Source organism: Fukomys damarensis, unplaced genomic scaffold, assembly GCF_012274545.1.
Source record: "Fukomys damarensis isolate Sample0158 unplaced genomic scaffold, DMR_v1.0_HiC HiC_scaffold_17, whole genome shotgun sequence".
NCBI classification, from domain to species: Eukaryota; Metazoa; Chordata; class Mammalia; order Rodentia; family Bathyergidae; genus Fukomys; species Fukomys damarensis.
In genome coordinates, this window is record NW_022900929.1 from 10,263,646 (window position 1) to 10,291,380 (window position 27,735).

Consider the following 27,735-nt stretch of genomic DNA (forward strand, 5'->3'; position numbering starts at 1 on the left):
TAATGGCTCAGACAGAGCGAGGATGCAAGACCCCTGATCTCAGTTAGCTGATTGCTGAACCCCATGACGCTGACTGACCTCAGGCCGCAAGGCCCAGACTGAGTTCCCCATCCTTCTGAATGGTTGAACTCCACAAGGTTCTATTACAGGTTTCGCCGCCCTTTCTTTAAAGATGTTCAAAGTTGGGAACTCAGAAAAATACCCTTGATGACCACCTCTGTCTTTGCAGAGTGGGTCCAAAGACTTGCACAGTCGGAGAGTGTGTGTGTGGGGGGGGTTATGGGGATTCAGGGGCGCCCGCGCGGCTACCTTCCCGGGGCTCAAGCGATGGCTGCTGGGTCAGGAGCAGGCGTGGTTCTCCTTCCTGCAGTAGGTCGGGGCCCGGCCTACCTCCCGGCGCTTGAACGATGGCACCTGGGTTGGGAGCAGGCGTGGTTCTCCTTCCCGCGGTGGATCGGGGACCCGCCTACCTCCCAGCGCTTGAGGGATGGCGGCTGGGTCGGGAGCAGGCGTGGTTCTCCTTTGTGCGGTGGATCCGGCTCAGGCTTCTATTTTAGCTTTTATGAAATATTTAAGAAGCAGCATTACAAAGATGCTGTTGGAGAATACTAACCAAAGTGGCCTTGGCTTTGTTGCCCTGAGAATCCCACAAAAGATACATGATTTAGAATCTAGAGCCAAGTAAAACATCATAAAATTGGAGCTTCACTTCAGTATAGTAATTGTCATAGGACTTACTACGCATTATTTCCCCCTGATCACAAGAAAATATCTAAGAATAGTTGAACACTTAGGCTCATTGCTTATGTTAATCTTGCACTTGGCTTCCGATCAAAGGAAACAGAAAATAGGAACTCTTCTTGTTATCTTACTTTAGTTTGTTTTAGGAAACACTATACATATGTAGTAACATAATTATAAATCATTTACATAAATAATGCATTCATGCTATATTTTTGAAAACCCCAGATTTCACCTACTTTACTTTATTTGCCCTTCCTCACAGCCCACAGAAAGCCAGACAACTGTTGAGACCTCACTTGTCCCTTCAGAAACTAAGGATCCCAGTGAATAAAATGGCATCTGGAAATCTGAATGGTTCAGGCAAAGGTCTTACATACTTTCATTTGTTTGTGAAACCCACAGGTTCAGAAGGATTTCTCAGCCACAGGGAAAAGGCTAATAAAGTGATTCTTTCTCAAGGCCACTCTGGAGTCACTGGACTAATGATTAATGCTTGGGACACTGAAACACAGCGGATCACTGCCAGGCCCTCTGCCTAGCTGTGCAGACCTGCACCTCACTGCATCAGACAGATTCCTTCCAGATGTGGGCCTAAGTAACCAGGAAAACAGTATCCAGGCTTCACTGCCACAGCCACAGTGGGATACTAAGTAACTAGGCTCTCCTAGATTATTCACCCACATTCACCCAGGGCTGGCCTAGGCTAGTGGTACAGGAAGTATTTGTGCTCCTTCACGTACCAAGGTAAATATACCCATGGAGAAGGGAAATAGGTTCCTAAACATTAGCCTCACCCATGCTTAAATTATGAAAGTTTACCAATAGTGAAGCACGAATAAAAATAATAAAAACACAAGAACACCTCAAACTGCAGCAGCAAATGCTATTCTATATTTTCTTGAGCTGGGATGTGGCTCTTTTGTCTAAGAGCTGTTTTATAACTGTTTGTTGGATAAACTTCATACATAGTGATATTAAAACCAGTGGCACTGCTTGCTGAGCAGGGAATTCCTGAAAGATGCATAAGTGTTCTCACTCATAAGTCAAGGAAAGTCATCAAAACTAGAAACTCCTTTTTAGCATTCATCATGTAGCCAGTTAGGTGTTTTCCTGTCATTTGTTTCATTTAATCCATGTAACAATTCTAGGAGTATCATAAATTCCCTGGTACAGTCCCATAAAATAAATAATTAAAATGGTAGAGGCTTTGGAGAACACAAAAAGAAAAGTACACATAGATTTTCTCAGTCTCAGTTTTAATATCAAAATATTAAGATCACACAAAAATTTTTATGGTTCTTATAAGGCTCAAAAAATAGAATACTCCGCTACAATTAAATGTAGTGCAATTTAGGAAAGATTTACTCGGGCTGGTAAAAATATGGTGTTTAAAGAAAAACATATTATAGTAAAAGACATATTGACATTAATCCCTCTTACAGTACTCTCCTTCACTTTGAGCACACTGATCCCATCCTTCTTCCCACTTTCTGAAACAGTTCTGGAAGTCTTCATTCGTGAGTGTCTTTAAGATTTATGACACAAAAACGTGGTCAATGCTCCTGCCAAGTGCCATCCAGTGGAAAGACAGGATTATCAAAACATTACCATGTGTTTTCACCCACCTTATCTACTAGATATGGCTCTTCCCCAGAGTCAAAGTGATCATGAAAAGTGAATCCCAGCAGCCACAACAGTGCAACTAGACACTCACAGAACAAGATTTCCAATCTTGCTTTGGAAAGAGGCAAGAACTATGAGGTAAGTGTGTTCAAGGGAGATTAATGGCAATGTGTCTTTTAATGTAATAATTTTATTGAAATTTAAACTTTTTCTGTATTTTGTGATCTCTCTTCATATATTTGTTTTCATTAACACTTGATAGATGATATTCCCTTCCAAATAAGTTTTCTGGAAAGTTGTATTTACATTTATATACACATACCTTTCTTTATTGGAGGAAAGACAATCTTCTGATCAACTCTTCCTTTATTATTCTCATGTTGGACAATAAGTTTGTGCTCTTTAGCCAGTGAGTCTCCAGCCACAGTTAACCAGCTAAGTTTTATGTAGGTGTCGTTAATCTTCACCGCATCTCCCTGCTGGGATTCCAGAATCCTATCAGTATCTTTTTCCTTCCAAAACACCTTAATATCTTCAGGGAAAATTTTCTCCAGGAGACAAAGATATGTCCCAGCCTTATAGATATTTGTTTCAGCCACTGAAGGAAGAAACATAGTGGGCTTGGGGGAAACGTCTTCGTGGAACACATTGTCTGCAGAGGAAATGGAACACCAGTGAAGAGAATTATTAGAAAGACACAAACCCTGTGTGGTTTGTAAGTACTGTAACTAGTTCCAGTAATAGGAAGATAAGCTGCCATAGCAGGAGTGCCCACCATGGCCTTTCTTCTACCATCTGTTGCATGACATCGATTATTATTCTTAATTTATAGGCAAGAAAAGAAGATCAATAAGTTAAACAAGTTGCCAACATAAGCACTATTAAATGGCATAGACTACAACAAACACCTTGCCTTTGTCCTTTCTCCACATGTCAAGATGGGGTATGATTATGAACTTCAAAACGCAGGCTTCCAATATTCATGAATCCATTGATTTTTTTACACCATCTTTTTTTCCCCCCACAATGGATTGTGTTTTCATAGTATATGTCAGGGGACAGGGAGGAGACCAGGTCACTTCATAATCTCTCTACAGAGACTATCTGAGGTCCCTTCTAAGGTATTTCCCTTTCCTTTCCTTTCTTTTGTCATTTATGCTTTCTGGCCAAGTAACTCGTGTTCTCATGTTCTGTCTGCAATTCTATGCAACTCACTCTGTTCCAGGACGCACCCTAAATATTTTATTTCTCATAGATATAAATGTTAGAAGGAAGATTTTAATTTTTTTAGTAATAACATTTGCTGACTTCTCTTAATGGGTATCTACTTTGGTGCATACGTAAGAGTCTTTCCAGTTGACCTCCAAGCTTCAATGTGGGTCTCACATCCATTTCTGAAGTTCCTGAAGGTTCTCCTAGTTAATCTCTATCATGAACTACTCCAGCATTCTGGATCTGGCAGTACTTAAAGGTACACTTCCATCATATTTGCAATGTCTTGAGTTCAGAAACAAAGTAACATCTTCTATTAAAAAGTTTACTTATTTTAAGAAATATTCCTATGTTAATGTACTCAAGTAATATGTTTATCAAATTTTGCTTTGCTTTTAAAAATGTTTACCAAAAGCACATTTTATTTTGGTATTTCATTTGAAATGCAGCATCACTAAGGACTCACTAGATGTGTGTTTTTTATTTCATAGTTGCTTTAATGTGAGTTGAACTTATTAAGCAGAGAAGTCACACATAACTGCATATCTATATTTTGAATCACACTGTCACTTCCAAAATTAGTTCATTTAAACCTTATGGAGCTCAGGAATTCTCTTCATTTTCAACTACTAATTTATATATGTGTATGTTTTCACAGTTCCATGCAAACAGAATGCTAAAATATAAAGCACACAGAATCATCTGTTTACAAAGACCTATCAAGTGTCTCTTTACTGGTTATCAGTTTACATTTAATGAAAGGCCTGAAATTATAAATATTGGAATTCTTTCTAATTGAATTTCCAATTGGAATTTGACTGTTTTGCCAATATTCTTGTTTGGGTTAGCTTCAAGTACACATAAACATTCAATAGTTAATTTCCCATGAAAATTAAAGAATTGGATTTCTTGAATAAGAAGGAAAGGGAATGAATTTCTGATTATTTCTGCCCATTGTAGCAAAAATCCTGAGTTTCATACAGAATCAGTGAGCATATAAAATTAATATTTTTAACATGATATAAATATAATTATGTAATAATGTGCTTATTTTCATCTCATACAGCTTGTTTTTAGTGCACATAGAAAGATACTGTATATCTCTAAAACTTCATACTTTAAAAAGCAAGTTGTAAAAGATAAGATTAATGTTCAGTTGCACATTATATTCATATAAATTTATTTTCTCATCCATGTATTTGAAAACTCTAATGTTTGTCTTAAGAATTTCTTTTTCTTTATAGTAATACATGTGACTCATTATAAAGAAACTGGAAAATCCAACAATATACTGGAAAAGTTCCTGTGCAGTAGCACAACCTTCATTTTGTCTTGTCTCTTATCTTCCAGCTAGATTCTGAAGTTTCCTTTTCTCGAGGATGAAATGAATCGTGAACTCCCATAAGTTTCTCAATGTAACAGTTAACTAAGCATAAGTAGTGTACTTGATTATTTGTAGTTAGTAAATATATTTTGGACCCCTGTATTATGTGATCTCTTAAAACATTACTTTTAAATGTATATTTTAAGTTTGATTTCCATAGTTGAAATATTTTTCATGATATGTAAAGTGTCAGTCATCCTATTTCATTTGAATAATATCCAGAATGGCTACCATATATTTAATTTATTGAAAACAATCAGAAAACATATCCAATTCATTTATATGCATTCCTTTGAATAATAAAATGACGCATTTTCAATTAAATTTCCTAAGTTGTTATATTTTAAAATGCAGCAAGGTAAATTGTATACAAATCCTACCAAATCTCTTGTTTTCTGTTGGAGGTATATTAAATGTACATATTGTATTTTAAAGTGTTTTCTATATTTTATTTTTCTGTCATAAAATTATTGCATCGTTTTAATATTTAAGACGTATTTCATATTTATGGACTGTATTTAATTGATTTTATTTTTCATACATTTTCAAAATGGATTTATAGTTCTTTTTAGGTAAATATAGGTAAAAGCCTAAATTTATTAGTTATAAATTTTATTACCAGTAAATGTTGATGTTACAAACATTATAACTTAAGGTAAAGACTTAGTATTCAAAGCACATAGAACAAAAATGAATTTTTTGAAAATGCAGTTTATATAATATAGCATGATTTTTCTTTCTGAGTGATATATAAGTTCACAAAGGGAAAACAATTGTCTACAGATTCAAGTTCTTGTGTGACTAGATGTTAAGATAACTTTCCATTTAGACACTCAAAAGTAAGGCTGAATCCTCCGGAGAATTTCTGCTCTGTAGATGTTATGGGATAGAAACAGTTCTGCCAAGTGCAAGAGATATTCCCTTTACATTTGATCTAGAACCTCACTGAACAAGGCAGGAGGATCGCCAAGAGTTTGAGGTCAGCCTAGGCTGTACAGTGAGGTAAAGGCCAGCCTGAATTAAGCAAGATCCTGTCTCAAAAACGAAAAAAATTCTAGTGACAAAAACTTGTTCGGGCACCTATTATGTGCTATGCAATGTATCAAGCACTTCAGTGACACTCTTCATGGGATTCTCTTATAACCTTGCAGGATTAATGAATGCTATTATTCCAGCGTGAGGGTTAGGAGTCTGAGGCCAAAGGACAATGGCGGGCATACACTAAGCAGTAAAAGTGTGGAGCCAGGACTCCAGGTCTGACTTCCTGAAAGCTCCAGTCTTCTAGAACACGTTTGACAGTGAGAAAAGGGCAAGTTCTACTGAGTCTGTCACAGACTTCATCTGTAACAATGAACTTGTCCCAGGTCCAACTGCTTCAGTAACATTGTTCTGTAGATTATACGTGAGCACTTCATAAACGCTTATTTATATGCAAAACCCAAGCCAGTTAGAATATTTATCTGCACAACCTTGTATATTTTCTCTTTTAGTATTTGTATCATGATCTCTCTGCAGATTGCTACATGAAATCTTTTTAGGGGGGAAATCGTTATTATTATTTCAATAAAATTGCATCTCACCTGTTCTCTACTGCCCTCAAAATGCTGTATTGTTTTCACCTACCTGTGACAGTAAGTTTTGTTCCTCCAATCGAAGACTTTCTTATAATATGCCCACAGTGATTCCATCCATATCAAAAGCTTTTGACTAATTTAATATCCCCATGTTCCTCAAATTCTAGAGGCAACCTAGTGCCTAGAATTCTGGGGAGACCAGGAAACTGGTTCTCATTCATTTTACTCAACAATTTTTGTGACTGGGCATATCGAATGACTAAAATTTTGGTGATTTCTTTCCCCACAAAACAATGAAGATAGCTGGGTGTGGTGGCGCATGCCTGTAATCCCAGCACTCAGGAGGCTGAGGCAGGAGGATTGCTGTGAGTTCGAGACCAGCCGGGGCTACATAGTGAGTTCCAGGTCAGTCTCAACTACATAGTGAGACCCTGTCTCAACAAACAACAACAGAAAAAAAAAAAAAACAATGATAAGGCAAATCAATTCAACATTAGCATCAGCATTGAGAGAGAACAAAATAATTCAAAATATGAAATAGTAACTTGATTAAAAATACCATAGAGTCATAGTAAGTTATAATAAGCAAGTTATTATTATAGCAGTTATCATCATTGATATGTGTTAGCAATCTTTTTGCCCCAACTATGCTCCAGCATGATATTTTCATCCCATAGACCCAAGCCCTGAATTTACTCATAGAAATTCAGCATTTGGGGACTACAATAAACCAATGGCAAGTACTTGGGAAGAGTTGTTTCTCCATCCTCCATGTGCATGTACTACTCTTTCTTATGCCTGGAATTCCCAAGCCATCATCACAGGAAGCCTGCCTTGCACACTCCTGCGCTTCTGAAGGCTGTCACCTGTCTCACCTGCTGCTGTTGGACAATTGAAGGGAGCCTGGCTCAAACCTGCACATGGGGCAGTGTGTTGAGATGGTTCACTTGTGCTAACATCACAAAAGGCTCTTTTCCCGCTCGGCAGCACAACACATGTGAACTCCAAGCTTTTCTGAAATGTTCAGCCTAAACAATTTTCTATGAGCTCATGGTAAAGCTCAACTTGCTACTGCTAGCCTGGCCCTTCCAAGCAGAATAGCTAGAGAAATGGCAGAAGACCTGGTCCTCAAAGCCATCCGGGTCACCAAGTGCTATCTGCCTGGCTCTGTGTGTGGAGGTCTCCATCTATGCATGACATTAAATATTAGGAAGCCCACAGCACTGAGGCTGGCATTGTGCAGTGGATTTAAGGACCATTTCCATTTCCTTAATTTCCAAAACTCCAAGTAGAAGGCAATGTCCACACTACACTACAATTTCCTCCTGAAGGACTTATGCATTCACAGCCTTTTCTTTTCTAACTTTATAATAGGAAAGATACTATATTTGAAATTTTTAGAATGCTTCTATTAATCAGATAATAATATATACTCCAGGGAGCTTTTCTTTTACATTTCAGAGTAAACTTCTCACCTGGGCTTTGTACTAGATAATTATGTGTCTTTTTCCGTCTCTTTTCTTCTGACTTCTCCAGATTCTATTTTTATTTAGTGGTCTAAATGTGCTTATGCATTGTATTTTTTTATCTTCTCAAGTAGATTTTGGAAATAGGCAATTTAAATATACAATCCCTGGTTTGTTCATTGCAGCATGTTTATCTTCTGGCTTTAGAGCCTGATTGTTTGTGAGGTCTAGCTCAAAAAGATGCAAGAGATGGAGGTTATGTTCAAACTCTAATTCTGTGATAAAATGACAGACATGCTGGCATGTTGGATTTAAACAGACCCACAGGGTAGGAGCATAAGAGCATAAGACTTTCTGTCCCCAAATTATCCCTCAGAATACATGAGTTGCCTGTGGAACAGCCTGTGTGTAGGCTTCAAATGAGAAGATGCTTTTCTAGTCATACGGTCTAAAACTATGACTCGGTTAAGATATCAGTCTAAAATAAACTCACTTAGTGCTGATCTTGGAATAGCACTGGTAAAAGAATAAAAAGCAAAGAAGTTTAATATGGATCTGGCGATTATTACTTGAGACTAAGGTTTCTACAGCAGATACTTAACACATGAATAGAATAATAATGAATGGAAAATGCTTTCCTTTCATTGAGTAAGTGGAAAATTCTCTAGGGGAATGAATTATGCAGTGGCACCCACACACAAAGTTCTCAACCTGGACCTGAGCTAGCTTAGGAAGTTGTGGTAAGGTAGATGTATGTGTAAGATGTAGGTGAAGCCTGGACATATTTTCTAATGAAAGGTAAGAAAACATAGCGGTATTTTTTAGCTGCTATTTTGTGTTGATATAATTTTAACTTGGTAAAAAATAAATATAAATGCACAGCTGTTTTATCTGTAATTTTATATATTCAACTTGTGAAATTAAAAAATTATTTTAATACATAGATATGGGAAATTATAAATTATTTTTTATTCAGGCACACAGTATGTGAGAAAATGCATATCACCTAGTTATTTTTAGAAGCCATTTCTATTACTCTCAGAGATGAAGAGAATTTTAAGAAATACTGACCATTTGCTCTAAAGTGGGCTATTGATTAGATGGTCTATATTCTTAAATTTGTATAGGTCTCTATAGGTTGTGATTTGAATTCTGAAAAATAAATTGGTATTTATTCACTAAGTACTGGCCATTGTAATGGGTAATTCCATAATTAACATTACTTAATTGCTGTCATATACAGTACAGATAAATTTCAAAATCTTCTGTGTATAGATTAATAAGAAATCAGAAGTTTTTAAAACTTGCTTTGTTAAATTATGATTATTTGAGAAAAATATTCATGAAACCATGTGAAGTAAAACGAAGCCAGCTCTCTGAATCTTTATATTCTATAATCCCAATCTTGAAAAACAAAACAAAAAAATTCACAGATAAAAAAATGACTGACTGGAAATACAAGAAAATGGTGATTACAAGTTCAATATACATCTTAATTTTTTACTCATTCTTATGTATTTCTCAGTTTTTCTCTGATCAGCAAGAATTATTTCATTTTAATAGGGTAATAATTGGTGACTCCAAATTTACTTGCTGAAATATGTATACATGGAAAATAATGTAACCCCAGAAGTCATGTTCCAGAATCAAAGCTTCATTCTTCCCCTTTTCTGTCTGCATCTAAAAAAATCACTCCACAGGGAATTTAGGAATTATGACTGTGGCACAGTTATTTAATTTGATTGTGATAATTAAATTGGGTCCACTGGAAAAAAGAAGAGCAAAAATTAGCTTTCCAGTTAATTTATCTTCTCAAGTAGATTTTGGAAATAGGCAATTTAAATATACAATCCCTGGTTTGTTCATTGCAGCATGTTTATCTTTTGGCTTTAGAGCCTGATTGTTTGTGAGGTCTAGCTCAAAAAGATGCAAGAGATGGAGGTTATGTTCATTTTTTCGTACAATCTCAACCACCAAGAAAACCAACAAGTACCATCCTTTACATTTTTTTCAATGTTTTATCAATTTTGTGAAAAGTCACTAAAAACTTCCATCTTAGTGAATCCAGTGAGCTAGAACCATCTTTGTGAGATGTTCTTCCTAATCCAGCCAAAACTACATCTTTAAGAATAATGAGGAATGAACAAGACATTCAAACTGAATGTTTTTTAAAAAAAGGAATAGCAGTGTATGTCATTCCTGAATATAATCACAGAGAAATATTTTAAATTTGATATGAATCATCCTGTGGCCAAATCATCAAATAACTGATCCTTCTGTGATCAAGTGACAAGTTTAGAAGATTTCTTTTCATTTTTTTCTGTTTGCTATTTCTAGAGCCTGTGGCACCCACATTCCTGTCTCTCTTCCCTGCTTCATATTGCAGAATTAAGAGAAAATGTACCTGTAACAATGAGCCTGTGCCAGGCCAAACACTTTGATTTCATTGCCAGTGGTTACCCATCATTACACAGAAAGTTTTTATAAAAATCTCCCTTTATGTTCATCTTTAAATTCCCCAGTCTTTAGTCACTAGTTTAAAAATCTTTCATTTTCTCTCATTTTAATTTATGGGAATATTTATTCAGTGTTTATATTGAAACATGTAAATTAGCTGCCTTGGTGTTAAAGACAAAAATTCACATAAAATCACATTACAGTGTATAATCAGGAACGTAAGGACTTAGCCCACTCTGCCCAGGAAGGTTGAATTATATCTGTTCTCTTCTGTCATGTACCTGGGAAACTCTGATTTTATCCATCTCATGAATTTTCCAGAAACATCTAAATTTTCTCTTTTAAAGCGTTTTTATGTATAAAGTCAATCTTAGCCCTAGATCATAGTTTAATTAATAATCCTTTGATTTTCAAACATAACCATGATAATTATATACTCAGTATTTAAAATGTGTGTTCAGTAAGCTTCATGGGTATTTTTGGATTCATATGAATGGAGGTATGGGAATATGGATTGATTTATCCTCTTGGAACACAATTCCTATTGATAGTAGAGTTGAGTTGTCCCAGAATGAAAATTCTTAGTGATCATCTCTTAAGCTAATCTTTGCTGAATGACTGTCCCTTCTGAATTGGAAACTCCCTTGTGGTTTCCTGGATATTGAATTTTAACCTTGTGCTTCTCTTCAGAGGGCCCTAATCAGTGCATATTTCTTCAGCTGTGTCATCTCATTAAGTTAAGGCAGCTCTGAGTTCTGTTACTGACTAATGCAACTTAGTGCTGCTAGGGCTCCTTCAGTAGCTTCAATCTTTCCAGTCTGTTGAACTGATGCCAATACAAAAATGAAATATAGTGGAATGGTATCAACATAACATCATTCTTTAGCCATACCTTAAGAATTCTATGTTGGGCATTTAATAAACACATATTCAATTCGACTTCCATGATTTTTTTAGTCATGCTAATTTGCATATGGATTTTCACAAGCAATAACTGCAGCGCATATTAAGAAAGAAAAACAACTCATGAACCCAGGGTCTCCTGCCTCTCTTACAAGGACATGTCTAAGAACACTGTACCCCCAGGGAAACCAAAGTTGAGTAAACTTATCAATTGGACTAGAAACTTCATAGTGTTGAACCTGTGACTTGTCTACCTTTTTATCTCCAACATGCAGCACACACAAAAAACCTGCAAGTAACTCATGTGCTGAGAGAATGAATGAGCAAATGAGGATTTAAAGCAGGAATAGTATTTTTCTGAATCTTGAACAGAAATGATTTGTGAAACTTGCAAATTCCAGTAAACTGAACCTTCTTTAGGCAATAAAATCAGAGTGCAGTAGCACAAATTTTGACTGTTCACAGCCTAACCAGTCAGAGGTGGAAAAATAAGAAGTGGCATTCATTGCTACTCTACAGCCATTTACGGTTTAATTTTTTTCAAATTATTGGCAGTTAAATCAAAAAAGATATATTCTGTCTTATCTGGAAAAAGTAGCCCTATGTCATATCTCAAAAGATGACAAGAGACAATTAATAAAATCCCTTTTGAGAACACTCCCTAAAATACTTTCCACAACAACAGTCCTAAAGAAATAACATCAATGGCTTATAGGTATGAAACTCAAATCATTTTCATTTCTAGCCCAAGTCTACCTTGTATGTACGGACTGCAAAATTTCAATCTTCTCACTGACAGGGAAGGGAAGAAACTACTTAAAAAATAGGTGTATTAGTATTTGCTTTTCGTAGACTCAGGCCACAAATATGTTAGGGGCAGATAAGGTTGATCATAACTGTGTTCTTCTAAAAAGCATCTTTTCATTGCTAGGTTAGCAATATTTATAAAAATATTACTTAGTAGGGGGAATTACAATGAGCTTAGTTCCTTCTCCAAATATCTTGATCAAGCCTGGGCTGTCACCTTGGTCATAGCTTCTCCAAAAATCTGTCTCCTCCAAACTTCATGAGATGTTGCAGTTTGACAACTTTGTAATGGCAATGAGATCTGGTGTTCCTTTGTAATTCCTTGAGTATGGCTTTTGTGGAAACTACTGGTTTGTAAGTTTCCTTATAAGTTGATCTCCTAAATTGTCTGTTATTTCACGAGGCAATAATCATTAGACTATGCTGAAGAAAATGGAAAATGTAACAGAAAAAAATGAGTCAAGAAAGCCAGGCCAACTGGTCAACCAACTATTTGCTAAATTACCAGTAAAAGTATTAAGAGGGTAAAGTCTTTTTTTCCTCAGGTGTTTTGTTAGTTTGAAACTGCTTAGAGACTACATCAAAGGAACAGGCTTCCTGTTCTCATAAACATCAAAGCCTCTTCTTACCAACTTGGGAATATTGTTCTGAGCGGAGGAAGCTCTTTGATAATTGAAAATGCAAACTGTGCCAACACAGTTAAGAAATATGAACTCATCTCTTCACTTCCATTAAGTCCATATATACAATTTAGCATCATGGTGCACTATCAGGGCAGTAGCAAATACATAATTAACTTCTCTGGTGACTTTTTTCTGGAATAAAAGAATAAAATGATAGAATTCTGTCTATCATGAAATTGTAGGCTCTTTGTTAAATGAGAATGTGGGGGAAATCTAGTTTGGTGAGAGGAGGTTCTTGGAAGCTTTTTTTAATCTTATCTTATTTACCGTGAAACAGAGAAAAATGGCTGGAACCAGTCAAGTCCTCAAGGGGACAGGTCTTGATAATTCCCATGCCCACTCCAGACATATGATATCCTCGCCAAATTTCCAAGAGCTGACATAGCTTCTGCACTTGAAGGATTAAGGTAAGAATGTGGTGATTGTGGACACTGTCCAGTCATAGCAATTCACATCTACCAGCCTAATGGAGAGGACAAGAGGACTAGATGAAAATTATGTCCAGAAAGTTTTTTCAAATTTTAATTGATTGATCAGTTGATTGATTGGAAAATGTCGCAAATGAAAAATTCTACTTTTTGTTACTTGGAGCTGTGGATTACATTTTGCACTTTGGTACATGTAAATGAAACACATTCAATCCCTTTTTATACACTGTTTCCTTCCTGTTTTCCAAAACTAGGAGGAGAATCATTAGAAGCCTTACAGATTATCTGTATTTCCAGAGCCATAAAAGGCTTATGTAACAAAATGGAAAAAAATGATGAATTATAAAATCCTTTATTCTATTTTAAAAAAAATATAAGATCTCAGGGAAGATCACATAATAAAGTTTTGCTAAAGACCTACAATAAAACCTGAATGCATGGAGAAAAATATTCTAAAATAAAAAGATATTACCATAAAAGAACAAATGATTTTTAAATACATATGTGGATTGATTGCAGTTACACACATAACATTGTATTTTTCTGTTGTAGAGTATGAAAGTTCACAATGGACCGACTATAATTCTATGTAAAGATTCATAAACATGATATAATGGAAAAAGAATGTACAGAAAACAAAAACTAATAAAAATTAAAATTAAAAACATAAAAATAGTAGAAAATAGGTATTTTGCATAAATTTAAAAACCTATTAAATGCTATTGACATAATAGTGATGTAAGAATAATGATATAGATAGATAAATCAGAATCTTACAGAAAATATGTTCCCAGTATATGTGGATATTAAAAACATGATGCAGCTGTTTTAAATTGTAGAGAAATGGTAACTTATTTAAAATTGAATTTAGATAATGATTATTTATTAGAAAGAGATAAATATAAATGTCTCTCCACCTCTTACCATGTGAAAGAGGTCTCAAGTAGAATAGAGTTAAAAGGACAGTGACAAAGTGACATGTACACCACAAGCAACATGCAAGATTTTATGGGTGGGAATGGGGAGAAGAAATTTCACTCAATGTATTACTTTTTATGAAATAAATTATAGAGAATTTTAATTTTTAAAATATTTTCAAATAAAAGTTTTCTAAAGAATAGAGAAAGAGGAGTTACCAAAGCCCATAGGGAGAATAGGCCTGTGCTTTAAGAAGATAAACCTGTAAGTGGAAAGGAAGGTGTGCTGCTCAGGGGAGCAATTTGAGGGACACAAATGTGTCTTACAGGTGGTCACCATAAGTTAAGTAGAAGCAACCAAAGATCTATCTTGCTGCTGTGATAATGAGGACTACAGGGTGGCTGCTGAGATAGATCTTAACAGCTTTGTTAGAATTTTAAGAAGATTCTTATGAAAGTAATACAATTTTAATCATAGGAGGCTCAGAGAAAAGAAAAAGATCTTAAAATCAGAAAGATCGGGTTCCAGTACTTCTGTTCCTGGTGGGCTGACCTTGAGTAGACACACTCTTTTTTTGGTACGGGTGATCAAACTGCATGGCAGGCGACAGAACCACTGAGCTAAATCCCTGGCTCCTTTCACACACTTCTGAAAGATTTAGTTACCTTATTTGTGAGATGGGGATGATGAAATCCCATTTCTCAGGACTCCATAAAGTTCAAATGAAACAATTTGTTTAGGATAGGCTGGAAGGTGTCGAGCATTTTTTAAAAGGTTCCTTGTCTTTTATCACTGTTATAATTTAAATCAAGAATGTTCCCCGAGAACCTGATGTGGTCAGAGAAAAGGCATTTGGAAATTATAGGGGCCTACAATTGACTTGATATTAGGACGTGGTGCCTGGTTAGAATTGGGTCAGGCATGACCTAAAAGGATATATCTCTCTCCTGGCTCTTCCCTTCTCTCTCTGCTTCCTGACCACCATGATGTGAGTAACTTTCTTCTGCCCAGACGTTTTCACCATGTGTACCAATATTTGAGCCTACCAACAGGGACTGAAATTTCTGAAAGATGAGCCAAAATAATCCTCTCCTTTAATTTGCTAATGCTGACTATTGAGTCCCAGCAGCAACAAAAGTGACTAGGAATTTGGGATCAGAGAAGTTGAGTGATAGCTGTGACTGTCACGTGACCATATGATTTGCAAGCCTTTGGAACTGATTGCTGTGAAGGTTTGAAAAGGTTTAGAGATATCTGTTAGAGAAATTCTAGAAGGCTGTAAGCTAAATTTCACAGAAAGCCTGGTCAGAACTCAGAAGATCAGAATGCTGATAAAAATGCACAGAGGCAAAACTAGGATTAGGAGATTTCAGTTGAGAACAAAGACCTCATTAACAGTTGGACTTCAGTCAATGTGTGTTATATTCTGGCAGAAAATTTGTCTACATTTTGTTCATTTCCTGAGAATTGCAAGGGACTGAGATCAAAGGAGTTGGACTAATTAATCTAGGGGAGAAAATTTCAAGGCAGCCCAATGTTGAGGGTACAGTGTGAGTACTGCTTGCTGCTGTGAGTTTACACTGAAAAACAGGAGCAAAATATCCTTTTGAAAGGTTTTGAGTGTCCTCATAAAGGAAGCTCCTATGAGGATAGGGCCTGTAAAATATTAGCCAAGGTAAACTTGGTTGCTAAAAAGTTTAGCATAAAAAGGAACCAAGTACTTTGCATAAGGACAATAGGAAAGATCCCTTGCTAGTAATGCAGAAATCAACATGAACTCCTCCACCCTGGATACAAATCTGTAAAGCCTTCATTTCAAGATAGTGCTTTAGGTAGTCTAATTAATTCATACAGGATCAACTAGGAAAGAGTTTATTAGAGTGCAGCCATCTTGGCACTTTGAAGGTCTCTGCAGACATGGTTTGAGTGGGCTTAGCTGTGGCTGGAACTAATGATAAACTTTTATCCATGTGGTGTTGGTTTCACAGGCATGCAGAATGCAAAGAGTTGTGAAGTCCTGGGAGGCTTCACTTCAGAAGAACAGCTGGGAAGTCAGGCAGTGTGCCCCTGAGACAGTGAAGCCAAAAGAACAATGGAGACCCCAGGAAGTTGTAGAAGCCAGGAACATAGACATCTGCTGAGAAAGGACACAGGCAGTAAGTGGAGTCTGACCCAAAACAGAAGCCAAGAAGACTGCTGCAGGCAGTGCCATAAAGCCAGTGACACCCAAGCCTTTTGGGGTTTTCATCTTGTCACAACCTGCCCTAGGTACTGGACATGAACCAACAAGTTAAAGTTTGCTTAGTTGGTTTTAGTATCTCTTTGATCCCATTCCTTTGTATCTCCATCTTCCTCCTTTTTGGAATGGGAATATTTGTCCCATTCTGTTGTATGTTGGAAGTATTTGATTTTTTAATTTTTTTTCCTCACTGGGTTTATTGGTACATTTTAGGTATATAATACAGTCACATTCATCATTGGGATCTTGTACCTTTACATGACAGGTCTTGGTTCTCATTTTTTTCCCCTTACCCCTGCCCTCCCTTCACTCCCTCCTCCCTTCCCTATTTACAAATACTTTATTTACATTGTTTTCATTTTCTCATTTTTTTCTTTTTCCTTATTTCCTTTCCCCTACCCTTCACACTTCCCCTACACCTTTAGCCCTTTTCTTCATATGTCACATTGTCAATTATACCATTAGGATCTTATGTACCATTATAGATTTTCACACCAGAGAAACTATTCAGTATTTACATATGTGTGACTTATTTATTTCACTTAATAGTATATCCTCAATATGCATCCATTTTCCTATGAATGACTAATTTCTCGTTCTTTGTGGCTGAGTAGTATTCCATTTTATAGAAAAACCACATCTTCTTTATCCAATCTCCAACTTTTTATTTTTTAAAAAAACAGGGACGCACAGCTAGGAGTTTGTATTGAGTCTCAGAAGAGACTTTGGAATTGGACTTTTTAGCAATGCTAAAACTGTTAAGCCTTTGGTGACTCTTAGAGATTGACTAAACACATTTTGTAAAAAGAGATATGCATGGCTCTTTTGAGGCCCAGGGGCAGATGTATGATATAAATCATCCATTAGTAGCCTCATGCACTCAGAGGCAGGGTTTCTTGAAGGTGACTGAAAGATGAGAGTGCTACAGCTGACTTGCAGTTAAGAGGTACAGCCTGATTAGAGATGGATCACTGAAGCCACTCTCTGGAAGGGCACAGCTTCCTCTCTGGATCCCCCTTCTTTCTCTGCTTCCTGAGTGCCATGATGTGAGCAGCTGTCCTCCACCCAGGTTCTTCTACCAATTGGTTTCTGGTTTTGAGCCTTTTGAACATGGAATGAAATTTCAGAAATATGAGCCAACATAAACCTCTCCTCCTTAATTTGTTGATTTTGGGTATTTCCTTATTCCAGTGTCAGGGAAAGTGACTAAGACAATCATTAATACAAAAATTCAGGTACAGAGGATTCACATTTTATTTAGGAATGGGAACATCATAGCTGTGTGTATAAAAAGCAGTAAATTCAGTTCTCACCAGACTGTATTTAATACACAAACACATCCCAGTCATTAAGTCCTGAGATGACTAGTGGCAGCAGATGAATTCTACTGCAAACAGGAGAGGGACACATAAATAACTGCATAAAAGACAGGGGTATCAAGTGAGTTATAACACAGGGATGGAACTAAGTGTTTTGCCTCACTTTCTGAAGCTTGTCAATGACATTTTTCACTACTAAACAAATTCAACCAAAAATATTAGATGATCAAAAGGTCTGAAGATCTATGTCATTGCTCATTTCAAGGTTTCATTGCCATTACTATTTCAAACAAAATAGTAACGCATTCATTTCTTTTTCACCTTGCTCTATATTCTTGAAATTCTGAAGGATTTTAATAGTAGTAGTAGCAGTAGTAATAGTAGTAGTAGTAGTAGTAGTAGTAGTACTAGTAGTAGTAGTACTAGTAGTACTGGGGATTGAACTCGGAATCTTATGCTTGTGTGATGGAACCACTGAGCTAAATCCCTGGCCCATAATGAAGGAGTTTTAATGAAATCTTATATGTAACTTACAGCGACTTCCAATAAAAAATGTTAGCAGACATTGCCTTAAGCAAAATAAACACATCCATATACTTATATAAACATCTCACCTTCACAATTTGGCATGATTTTGATTTCACAATTCCAGCCCTTAAATAATATAGTATAGAGCATAGTATAGTGCAGTGATGGCAAAACTTTTAAAGACTGAGTCCCCAAACTGAAACCCAAAACCCACTTATTTATGACAAAGTGCCAATGCTGCAATTAAACTTGAATATTGAGGTTGTCGCTTTTTTAAAAAGCAACTGCTATTTGATGCTCTGCTGCTGGGATGACTTGACTGACAGAGAGGGCTCTGCGTTCCTACTGCAGTGTACATGTCACAGTTTCACTACCATCAGCATAGTGGATCATTGGAAAATACTGTTTACCTGCTTGTAAAAATGCAAGAGCACTGAATGCAAGTGGCCAGGCCCAGTTACCTTTTGAAGAGACTCTTCTATTTAGCTCTTTTACTATGTCTTTGCTCTGAATTTGATGATCTTCTAGTCCCATGGGACTTCTTCTGCACTATGGGTGCTTGACTTGTCCTTACAGGTGTTACAAATACTTCTTCATTTTTACAGCACCCAAGGCAAATATGACTGGTGGAGCCCATATTTCTTTTTGACCAATAAATAATGTTTGTTTGTATATTCAGAACAGAAGTGTGTAAAGGCACCTGTGCTTGGAAGAATTTCACTTGGGGAAATATTACACTCCCCTCCACTCCAAAATTTCTTTGCCATTTCCTTTCTCCCTGTTTCAGGATAAGAAGCCCTGAACCAAAAGGTTTCCTTTGTATGCAAGGAAGAAAATTCATAATAGAGGGTTTACCATCTTTGAGATACCATCTATGCATCTAACTCAACTTATCCTATAAATTTTTATAACCATTAGTGATCAAACAGGAAATTGAGAGTTACAGAATTCAAATTGAGCAGGGACTTGAGTCCAAATTTGCAAGATTCAGACTGTATTTCTTCAACTGCTTCACACTGGGTAGGGTAGATAAAGCAGGAAAGATGGTGTGGCAGGGACAGTTTGCAGGTCTATGCCAGCTCTGTATAGACAGAGGATCTTCATCTCAGATGACAGTGTATGGTGTTGGGTATTGCTTTCAGAGGATTACAGAAACTACCAAACTAAATAAACAATAGAAGAAATGCTTTATTGTCATATTCTTAAAAAGCAGTGTACCAGTGCTGTGAATATATGTGCAGCAAGATAAGTATAATGAATACTTAAAGTTGGAAAAAAGATTTTGAATGTTTCCTCAGACCAGTGGCAGGAGTGCAGGGATGTTCTGGAGTATATGAAGAAATGGAGGGTCAGGTGATTTCTTGGATTCTTTATGATCTGCTGCAGTGAGGAACAGTTATAGGCTTTCCTGCCCCACCACTACTGGACAGGTCAGATTGGTGGATTAATTGCACACACATCCCTGGAATGCATAGGCTCATCTGGGGTAGGGCAGGGATCGGTCTATGACTTACTCACCCTTTCCCCTTGTAATTTTATTCCAGAGAAATATTGCTTTGGAACTATGAAGATACACCTGCTATGTTCTGTCCCCGTGGCTACCTTTCTGTGATATGCTGTTGATGCAGATCTTTGGTAAGAAGCCTGAGATTAATTTTTCCATAATACTTTAAAAATCAGATACGGAAATATTTCCTGATATTATTTAATATTCCCAATGCACAATGCTAGAATCCTTTGTGTTCTTTAAATTGACCCTCACCAAGCAGATTGTGACACCAAGCAGATGGTGACTGAGAAAACTCACATTCATTTATAACCAGGATGATGCCTCATAAGGAGAAACTAGAGTGAAGTTGATAGCAGGTAGGAAACTGATAAATGTTGGAAATCACCTTATACTCACCCTGGACCATGGGATCATTTCATGAACATATGTCACAAAGGAGGGTGTGCTTATGTCAATGTTATGTTTCATATGTAATGACAGCTGTAAAAGTAACACAGTACTGAATAACCATGGAGGACTCACTACTTGTGAGGAATTTTTCGAGATGCTTACTTTTAAACTTATTTCATCCTCTCAACAGGCCTTTCAGGTGTGTGTTGTGATAATTTCCATTTGGCAAATGAGGTCAGCAGCAGAGGGGTTAAGTGACATTCACAGTCCTTGACGTCTTCATTGCAGTTATGAATAGAAATAGGACTCCTTGATATTAACTACATACATGTGTATTTGAGTGGGATGTGCATATTTGGCCTTATATTTGCTTCCTCTGGCTAGCTCATTGCATACACTGACGCAGGTCATTAATCTATGCAAACTTTATTTTATTTTTTATTTGTTTGTTTGTGTTTTGGTACCAGGGATTGGACTTAGGACCTTGTGCTTATGAGGCAGGTGCAATGCCACTGAACTAAATCTCCAACCCTGCAAACCTTATTTTTAAGAACTAAAGATAATTAAACACCCTCTTTTGTCACTTTAACCTAGAGCATTTTGGCCTCAGTTTGCGCATTTGTACCTCACCTATGTACATACTTTTAGAAGTATTAAGAGGCTCACATTATCACATTACAGAAAAATTAACAGATATTAGATATAATGATTTTTCAATGATGTTATCATTCCTAGTATTACTGTTATTATCAACAAAAGGAAAACTGCTCTATTAAAATACTTTTTGCAGCAAAATCATAGTATCCTGTTTAGGAAATATAAAATTATAAAACATATGTAGAAGAAATTCAAACACTATATCTCTCAAGGTAATCTCTTTTAATTCCTGGAGAATTTTGTTCTATTTTCTCAAACATTCATCTATCAAAATAAGCATCAATATTTGAAGATTTTATGTACTTTATGAAGCTTTTATTGTATTGCACTATTTTTAAATTTTATTGATAAATCCTTACAATCTGGATAACCAGGCTGCATGGTATTCCCCCATCTGAATGCAGTAAAAATTTGGTCTCTTTCCCTGTCATTCACCTTTCAGCCTGAGACCTGAAATGCTGGTGGAGAGTTCCAAATTCTAACCTGGTGTCTCTCTGTGGATCCCTCATCACTGTTCTGTGAGACTCTTTCGGTATTAAATGAAGCAAATTTGGAACTTTCTCACACACAGTATAAAAGGTAGGGATATTTTAAAGTAATGTTTATTTTTACTTCTGGTAAAAGACAATTTACTTCTGACCTTGATAATTAATGTTATAGCTAATATCCATTGCTAACACTGTTTTGAATGTCTTCTTCTACTAAATAATTTTTGCACTCACCAATCCAGAGAAGTGGGGTCATTAAGAGCTTACTCTGATACAATAGAAGAATGGAACAAAGAGGGAATATCCCAAGTCACACAGCAGTGACTGTGTTGAACTGTGGAAGCCAGATAAGTAACAGATATTCACTAAAGAAAATCTGAGCAAATGCACAATAAAATGAAGAAACCGGAAACCCTCATCAATTGTGCTTAGTATTTTCTCTGCATATTTATATAACAATGTGTTTGGCTCATTGTGTTTCTTATTTTAAATGGCCTTTACATATGGTTCCATATCTATTCTTTTAGTTAACTTTACATTTGAATATATATCAAATCCCTCCTTAGAAACATGATGTGAATATCACCCTTAATGATCTGTGGGATGGGAGCAATGCATTGTTCTTGGTCCCCTGTGATGAAGAAACACTTGAGTGCAATAGCCGAGAAGAGCCACAGCCTGGGTCCCACTCTACTCCCAGCCACGTACCAGCTGTGTGATTTGGACAATGGCCTGAACCACCCCTTAGTGCTTCTCTTACCTCCTGATTCAGATGAGCTGGTTAGGGATGACAGAGCAGACCTTACAGGAAGCGTGGGTTACAGGAGATGATGCAGGAAAAAAATTGGGAACTCTTAGAGGAGCTCTCTGTATCCCATTTGCTCTCCTTCTCTTCCTCCTCTTTCTCCTCCTTCCCCTCCCCCCTCTTTCTCTCACATACATATGCACGTGAACACACATGCACACGTGCAACACACACACACACACACACACACACACACACAATGAACTCTTCTTGGCTGGCCAGCTTCTTTCATTATGATAGCCAGGATCACAGGTTATTCCAGTAATGACAATGGCTCCAGCCAATTCCATTCTGATGCCATCACACTGGAAGAATCCTCTCACCTCCCACAGAAATGGCACCTGCGCCATCTCTCATGTGCCCTAGAAATCCTAGAACTCACGTACCCACAATCCTGAAACTATTCAATGTGGTCCCACAGCCCAGTTGGAAGGGCATAATTTCCTGTCTTGGGTTGTTCACCAGGCTTCAGTTCTCCAAGCTTCAACGTCTTTGGTTGTACCCTGGACCGGAGGTAGTTATTCCGCAGAGGTTGCATGTGCTGTGTTCATTGTATGTAGTGACAGTGGAGACCATGACTCCCTCTTTAGGCTTCCCCAGGCCACTTACCCAGCATCAATAGATGCTGATGAGGTGACAATGGCACAGCCCTGTCCTCTCAGTTCACAGATGGGACTGGAACGCAGTAAGAAGTAGTGTCAGATGGAGACCTGGAACCACATGCTGGGGTCAGCTGGGACTCGGGTGACAGCAGCAACCATGATGGCCTCAAGGACGGGCCTGAGGCTGGGAGGCCAGTTGGGGAGCTGGCTCTGGGCTCCTCTGTCCAGAAGGATGTGGGTTAGCACAGGCCCAGAGAGGGGATCTTGTGTGGGTCCTCTCCACAATCCAGGCACTGTGCATCCCACCCAGCACAGTAGTAAATGGCCATATCTTCTTTTTCTGCTAAATGTATGGTAAGAGTTGAGGAGAGAGTTGTGGGATCTTTCTTTGCTGACACTTTGTTGTTCTTTGCTCCAGCTGGGGTTGTTAGTGAGTTCACTTGAATCAGATGCTCCAAAGCTTGATTTGTTTTCTGCAAGTACCAATGAATGGGTTTAGTTTCAAACCGGGTGCTCCATACCCTGCAATGTATGTCAACAGTTTTCTTTACTTCTGTGGAAACAGATATCTGGGTGTGGGACCTAAATTACAACCCCTTGCTAAATGGCAAAGGGCCTAGGAGACAGTGTCCTGAACCCCTCCCATTGTAGCCACAGCCCCAACCTTTGTTCCAGCCCTGGCCTAAGAATGTGTATCACTCTTGTATTGTTTGAAGTCCGGATATGAATCTACCCGTAAATCAGAGACTCCAGACATAGAGCCCCAAGTTAATTGACAAACTATTTGCTCATCCGGAGTGTCTTGGTGACCTTTGAGACATCCTATGGGTGGTATCTGTCACTCATCAATATGTGACTGTTGAGCATGTGACTGCTGGCCACCAGCTCAAGTCGGCAGACCTTTGTCCCCTGTCTGTGAGCCCAAAAATTTTAACCCCCTCTTTTACTCCCTATAAGAGGACCTCGGCCCCTGAGCTAGGCGCCTCTCTGAGCCAGCCACTTGGTTCTGAGAGCGCCATCTTGCCAGACTAATAAAGGTCTTTTACCATCTAGCCTGGTGTGTTCCTTCCTGGGTTTCTCGTTCCTCGATAGCGCTCACGGAGCCTCATTGGGCTTTAGGGCCCAGCATTGCAAAGGCCTTTTGGGCTGTTTGTGCTCCGTGGAGTGGAAGTGAGACTTTTAAGTCTCACATGGGACTGCTCCAGCTTTGTCACTCCAAGTCCAACTGCAAATAAAAGAGAAGCATTCACAATGGACTTCTGAGAATGTAAAAAGAAGTGATGGAGGAATTAATTACTTTGGCTCCTCATCAGTACTGAAATGGGAAGCGTGTGACTCAAAAGCCCAGAAAGACAAGACGGTGAGCTTGCAGCAGTGGCATCCTGAACAGTAGGCCGCGTCCCCGAAGAGAAGGCAGAAAAGTGAGGAGCTGGTGTCTTCACTCCTTGAGGCAGTGGCAGGAGGGCGTGGTCAGAAGAGGCAGAGGAAGGACAAGGTGGGTTGGGGGATGGAGCCTTCGGAGCAGGCTGCGGGCAGCTCTTCACAGGTCAAGATGGGGCTGTGGTCCACAGGGGGTTCTCGGCATGAATGTGAGGCAGTCACAAAGGTGCTTTCCTTTCCAAGGAAAGGCCTCTCAGCTATTTTTCTCAGCATGCTCTTATTATATATTGCAGTATTAAGAAGTACAACCCACACAATATCAAATATTAATAAGGATGTTCTATATGTTAGGCTTTGTTTCTAAATGTTTTTCAACTTTTTAAATCATCACCACCACCACGTAATTGGATGCTTGTACTTGTGCTTTATAGATGAGGATACTGAGGTACAAAGACCAGAAAGGGCTCCAAATTCACGCGGCTGTAAAGTAGAGCATGCTGATAAAGATGTTCATAGAGAAACAGAGTAACAGCACAAAGATAAATTAAAATTGTCACCATAGCGCTAAGCTAAATAAATCAGAAGCAGAGGGGTAACTATCACATGGTTTCTCTAATACGAGAGACCCAAAGTATAAACAATTTAAAGAGGGAAATAAATGATAGGACACGAGGAGGCAGCCTCTATGGAGATGGAAGGGAGTCTGAGGATGGAGGAAGAAAGAAGGGCAGAGAGGCAATGAGGAATAAAAATGACAAGATGTAATACGTGCACGTACCAGTTTCCCAAGATGAATGTAACTATTGTCTTTCACAAACACATGCAAGTGAAAAATAAAATAAGAAGCCATTAAACTCATGGATTCAAACAAGATGCTTATAAAGAAACTTAGAGAAACAGCATGAAGACAAATTAAACATATCCACAATCAAGTAAACAAGACTAGCAACCCTTATCGTTATTCTGTGTGAACTTGTAGATTTTTAATTTGAAGATGCATGGAAAAATAGCATGGCTTTCAGTATATTTATCTGCTTAGCATATTATTCCACTCATTCCCCTTATGTTCTGATCAAATTTTTCATGTCTGTAGCTATTACCTGTATATCTGTATCTTAGAAGCTGCCTCATCTTGGGCAAACTTCTTCATCTCTTTATACCTCAAACGCCTCATTTGAATTTCAAAGCGATAACTCTATCAGAATTTTATCCACATTAATTAACTGAGCAAAGCTAGAATTTCCCCTGATTTTCAGTAATTTTTAGTAATTATTAAACTTTTACTACTGCCACCTCAGTGATTCCCCTCTCCAGTCAACTTTTCCATCCCACCCCACCCCAGGTGTTGCTGTTAAATGCTTTGGTGTCTATTTGGAAGTAGTGACCTGAGTAGGTTAAAGGGAATCAATCGAATGTACTTAGTATTGTATTTCATTTGCCACGTCAGGAAGCTGCCCTTCCCTCTGTTTTCTTCTCCTAGGCTTCTTCACTTGTGTTTCATTATTTCCACTTAGTTTTTCTCTGAAACCAGGCTGCATCAGATCTCTTCAGCCCCTCACGGTGGTTCCCCAACCTCATGTCAAGCTCTGGGCCGTCTCTGTGGCGCAGCTGTGACACAGCCCGGTGTGGGTCCTTCACAGGAGAGAGGAGAGGAAGAGTTTAGGTCAGGTGGCTGAGTTTTTCTTCTAAGGCAGCTTCCCCATTTTCCTTGTTTCAAATAAATATGATTTCTAGGTGTTCAACACTGGGAAGCTGAATGCTGAAGAGGTGGAGGCAAGAGACCTTCTGCCCTTCTTCTAGGTCAGAAAACCCCTGGCATGGTCATCACTGGAGAGACTCCTTCCTCTCACTGGTGTATGTTCTGGTAAGGAAGGGAGGAGAAGAGGGACCCTAGCAGAGGCCATGGCCTGAGCCAGTGCGACCAGGAAGCTCTTTGCGGCCTAGGGAGTTACCACAGCCACGCTGGAACTCACCAGCTCCCCTGCACTGCCACTGCTGCGGGTTGGTTCCCCCCAGACCTTGAGAGTCCAGTAGCTGTGTGCATGGGTTGTGTGCATGCGAGGGAGGGTGTGTGTGTGTGTGTGTGTGCACGCGCGCACATGTGTGTGTGGTGGTGAGGGTGTGTAATGGATGGAGCCCATGCTATCTACCTACCTAAAGTCCTATAAAATGTACCTGGCCTTTTCTTTTCATCTTCTACTGTAAAAGATAAATTCACTTTTATGTCAAGTCTCATAAGAAAGGAAATTCCTTAAACTGAAAACAAGGTTGCTGAGAGGCAAAAAGAAAGAAAAATGGCCTTGCAGACATGTAATTTTTTTGTTTTGTTTTCTAATTGCTTTAAACAAAGACATGAACCAAGGCAGAATTTAATTTTACTTAATTGTTGTAAATACTTAAAGGAGGCATTTTAATTTTATATTATCTACTTCTCAAATTATTAAAGCCAGCCTTCATGGTGAGCCTTCTGCGCAGTTGACAGCTGCAGCAAACACGTTGTCCAGTGTAACTGTCCAGTGACCGCTGTTGCTCTCGCTCCCGTTTTTAGATGGGAAGTCTGTGACATAGCAGGCGATTCTCCTCAGTGCCAGGCAGGAAGTGATGCAGCAGCAGTCTCCACCAGTAGGTCTAACGCTGGAACCAGTGTTTTTAATGAGACGGACTACTTCTCCTACATACACCTCCCTTTTTATACGTATATCACCGTTTTCCTTCAAGATTCTAGAATTCATGTTCTAGTATGCCTTATGGTAAAGACTTTGCATGCACCTTCTCAGTGATTTTCTCCAAAGATGCATTTATTTCAGTAAGTTTACACCAAGGATCCACTGTAGGCAAGACAGCAGGCAGGTCCTGGGAACATTACAGAAACCAGGCTGAGGTCTCTATTTATGTGATACTTATATTCTAGCAACATTCACATTATTCTTCATTTATTTGGGGCAATATCTGGACCTTAGAGTCACCCTCTTAAAGACCCAGTGTGCCCTCCTTTACTGAAAAATGCTGACATAATACTCTACCTAAGGACTCTAAAAACTCCACAAAAGGCTTCTGGATTTAATAAGCAGATTCAGTAGCAGAGCTGGATACAAAGTCAATACTCAAAATTCAATAGCTTTCCTATACACAAATAAGAAACTCACCGAGAGAGAAATTAGAGAAACACCTTTCACAATAGCATCTTAAAAATAAAATGCCCAGGAATCAATCTAATGAAGGAAGCAAAAGACCTTTACATTGAAAATTACAATACTTTGAAAAAAGAAGATTGAAGAAGGTATCAGAAAATGGAAAGATATCCCTTATTCTTGGGTGGGAAGAATCCATATAGTGAAAATGGCCATACTTCCAAAATTATTATACAAATTTAATGCAATTCCAATCAAAATTCCAACACCATATCTCGCAGTATTAGAGAAAGCAATTCTAAAGTTCATTTGGAACCAGAATACCTGGTTAGAATAGCAAAGGAAACTTTAGAATAGCAAAGGAAATTCTTAGCAACAAAGGCAAGGCAGCAGGTATCACAATCCCTGACTTCAAATTATATTACACCTACTGTGATAAAACAGCAAGATTTGGCAAAAAGAAGAAAAATAGACTTGAGGATCAATG

The 27,735-nt window shown here is 38.1% G+C and overlaps 1 gene segment (V, D, J or C); it reads right to left on the reverse strand.

The window, feature by feature from the left end:
• Positions 1–508: 508 nt before the first annotated feature.
• Positions 509–26,174, reverse strand: LOC104873693. The segment is given in 8 exon segments: positions 509–557; positions 2,690–3,001; positions 8,721–8,725; positions 12,261–12,269; positions 12,321–12,364; positions 16,160–16,190; positions 23,047–23,210; positions 26,091–26,174. Coding segments are annotated over 8 exon segments (666 nt in total).
• Positions 26,175–27,735: the final 1,561 nt, after the last annotated feature.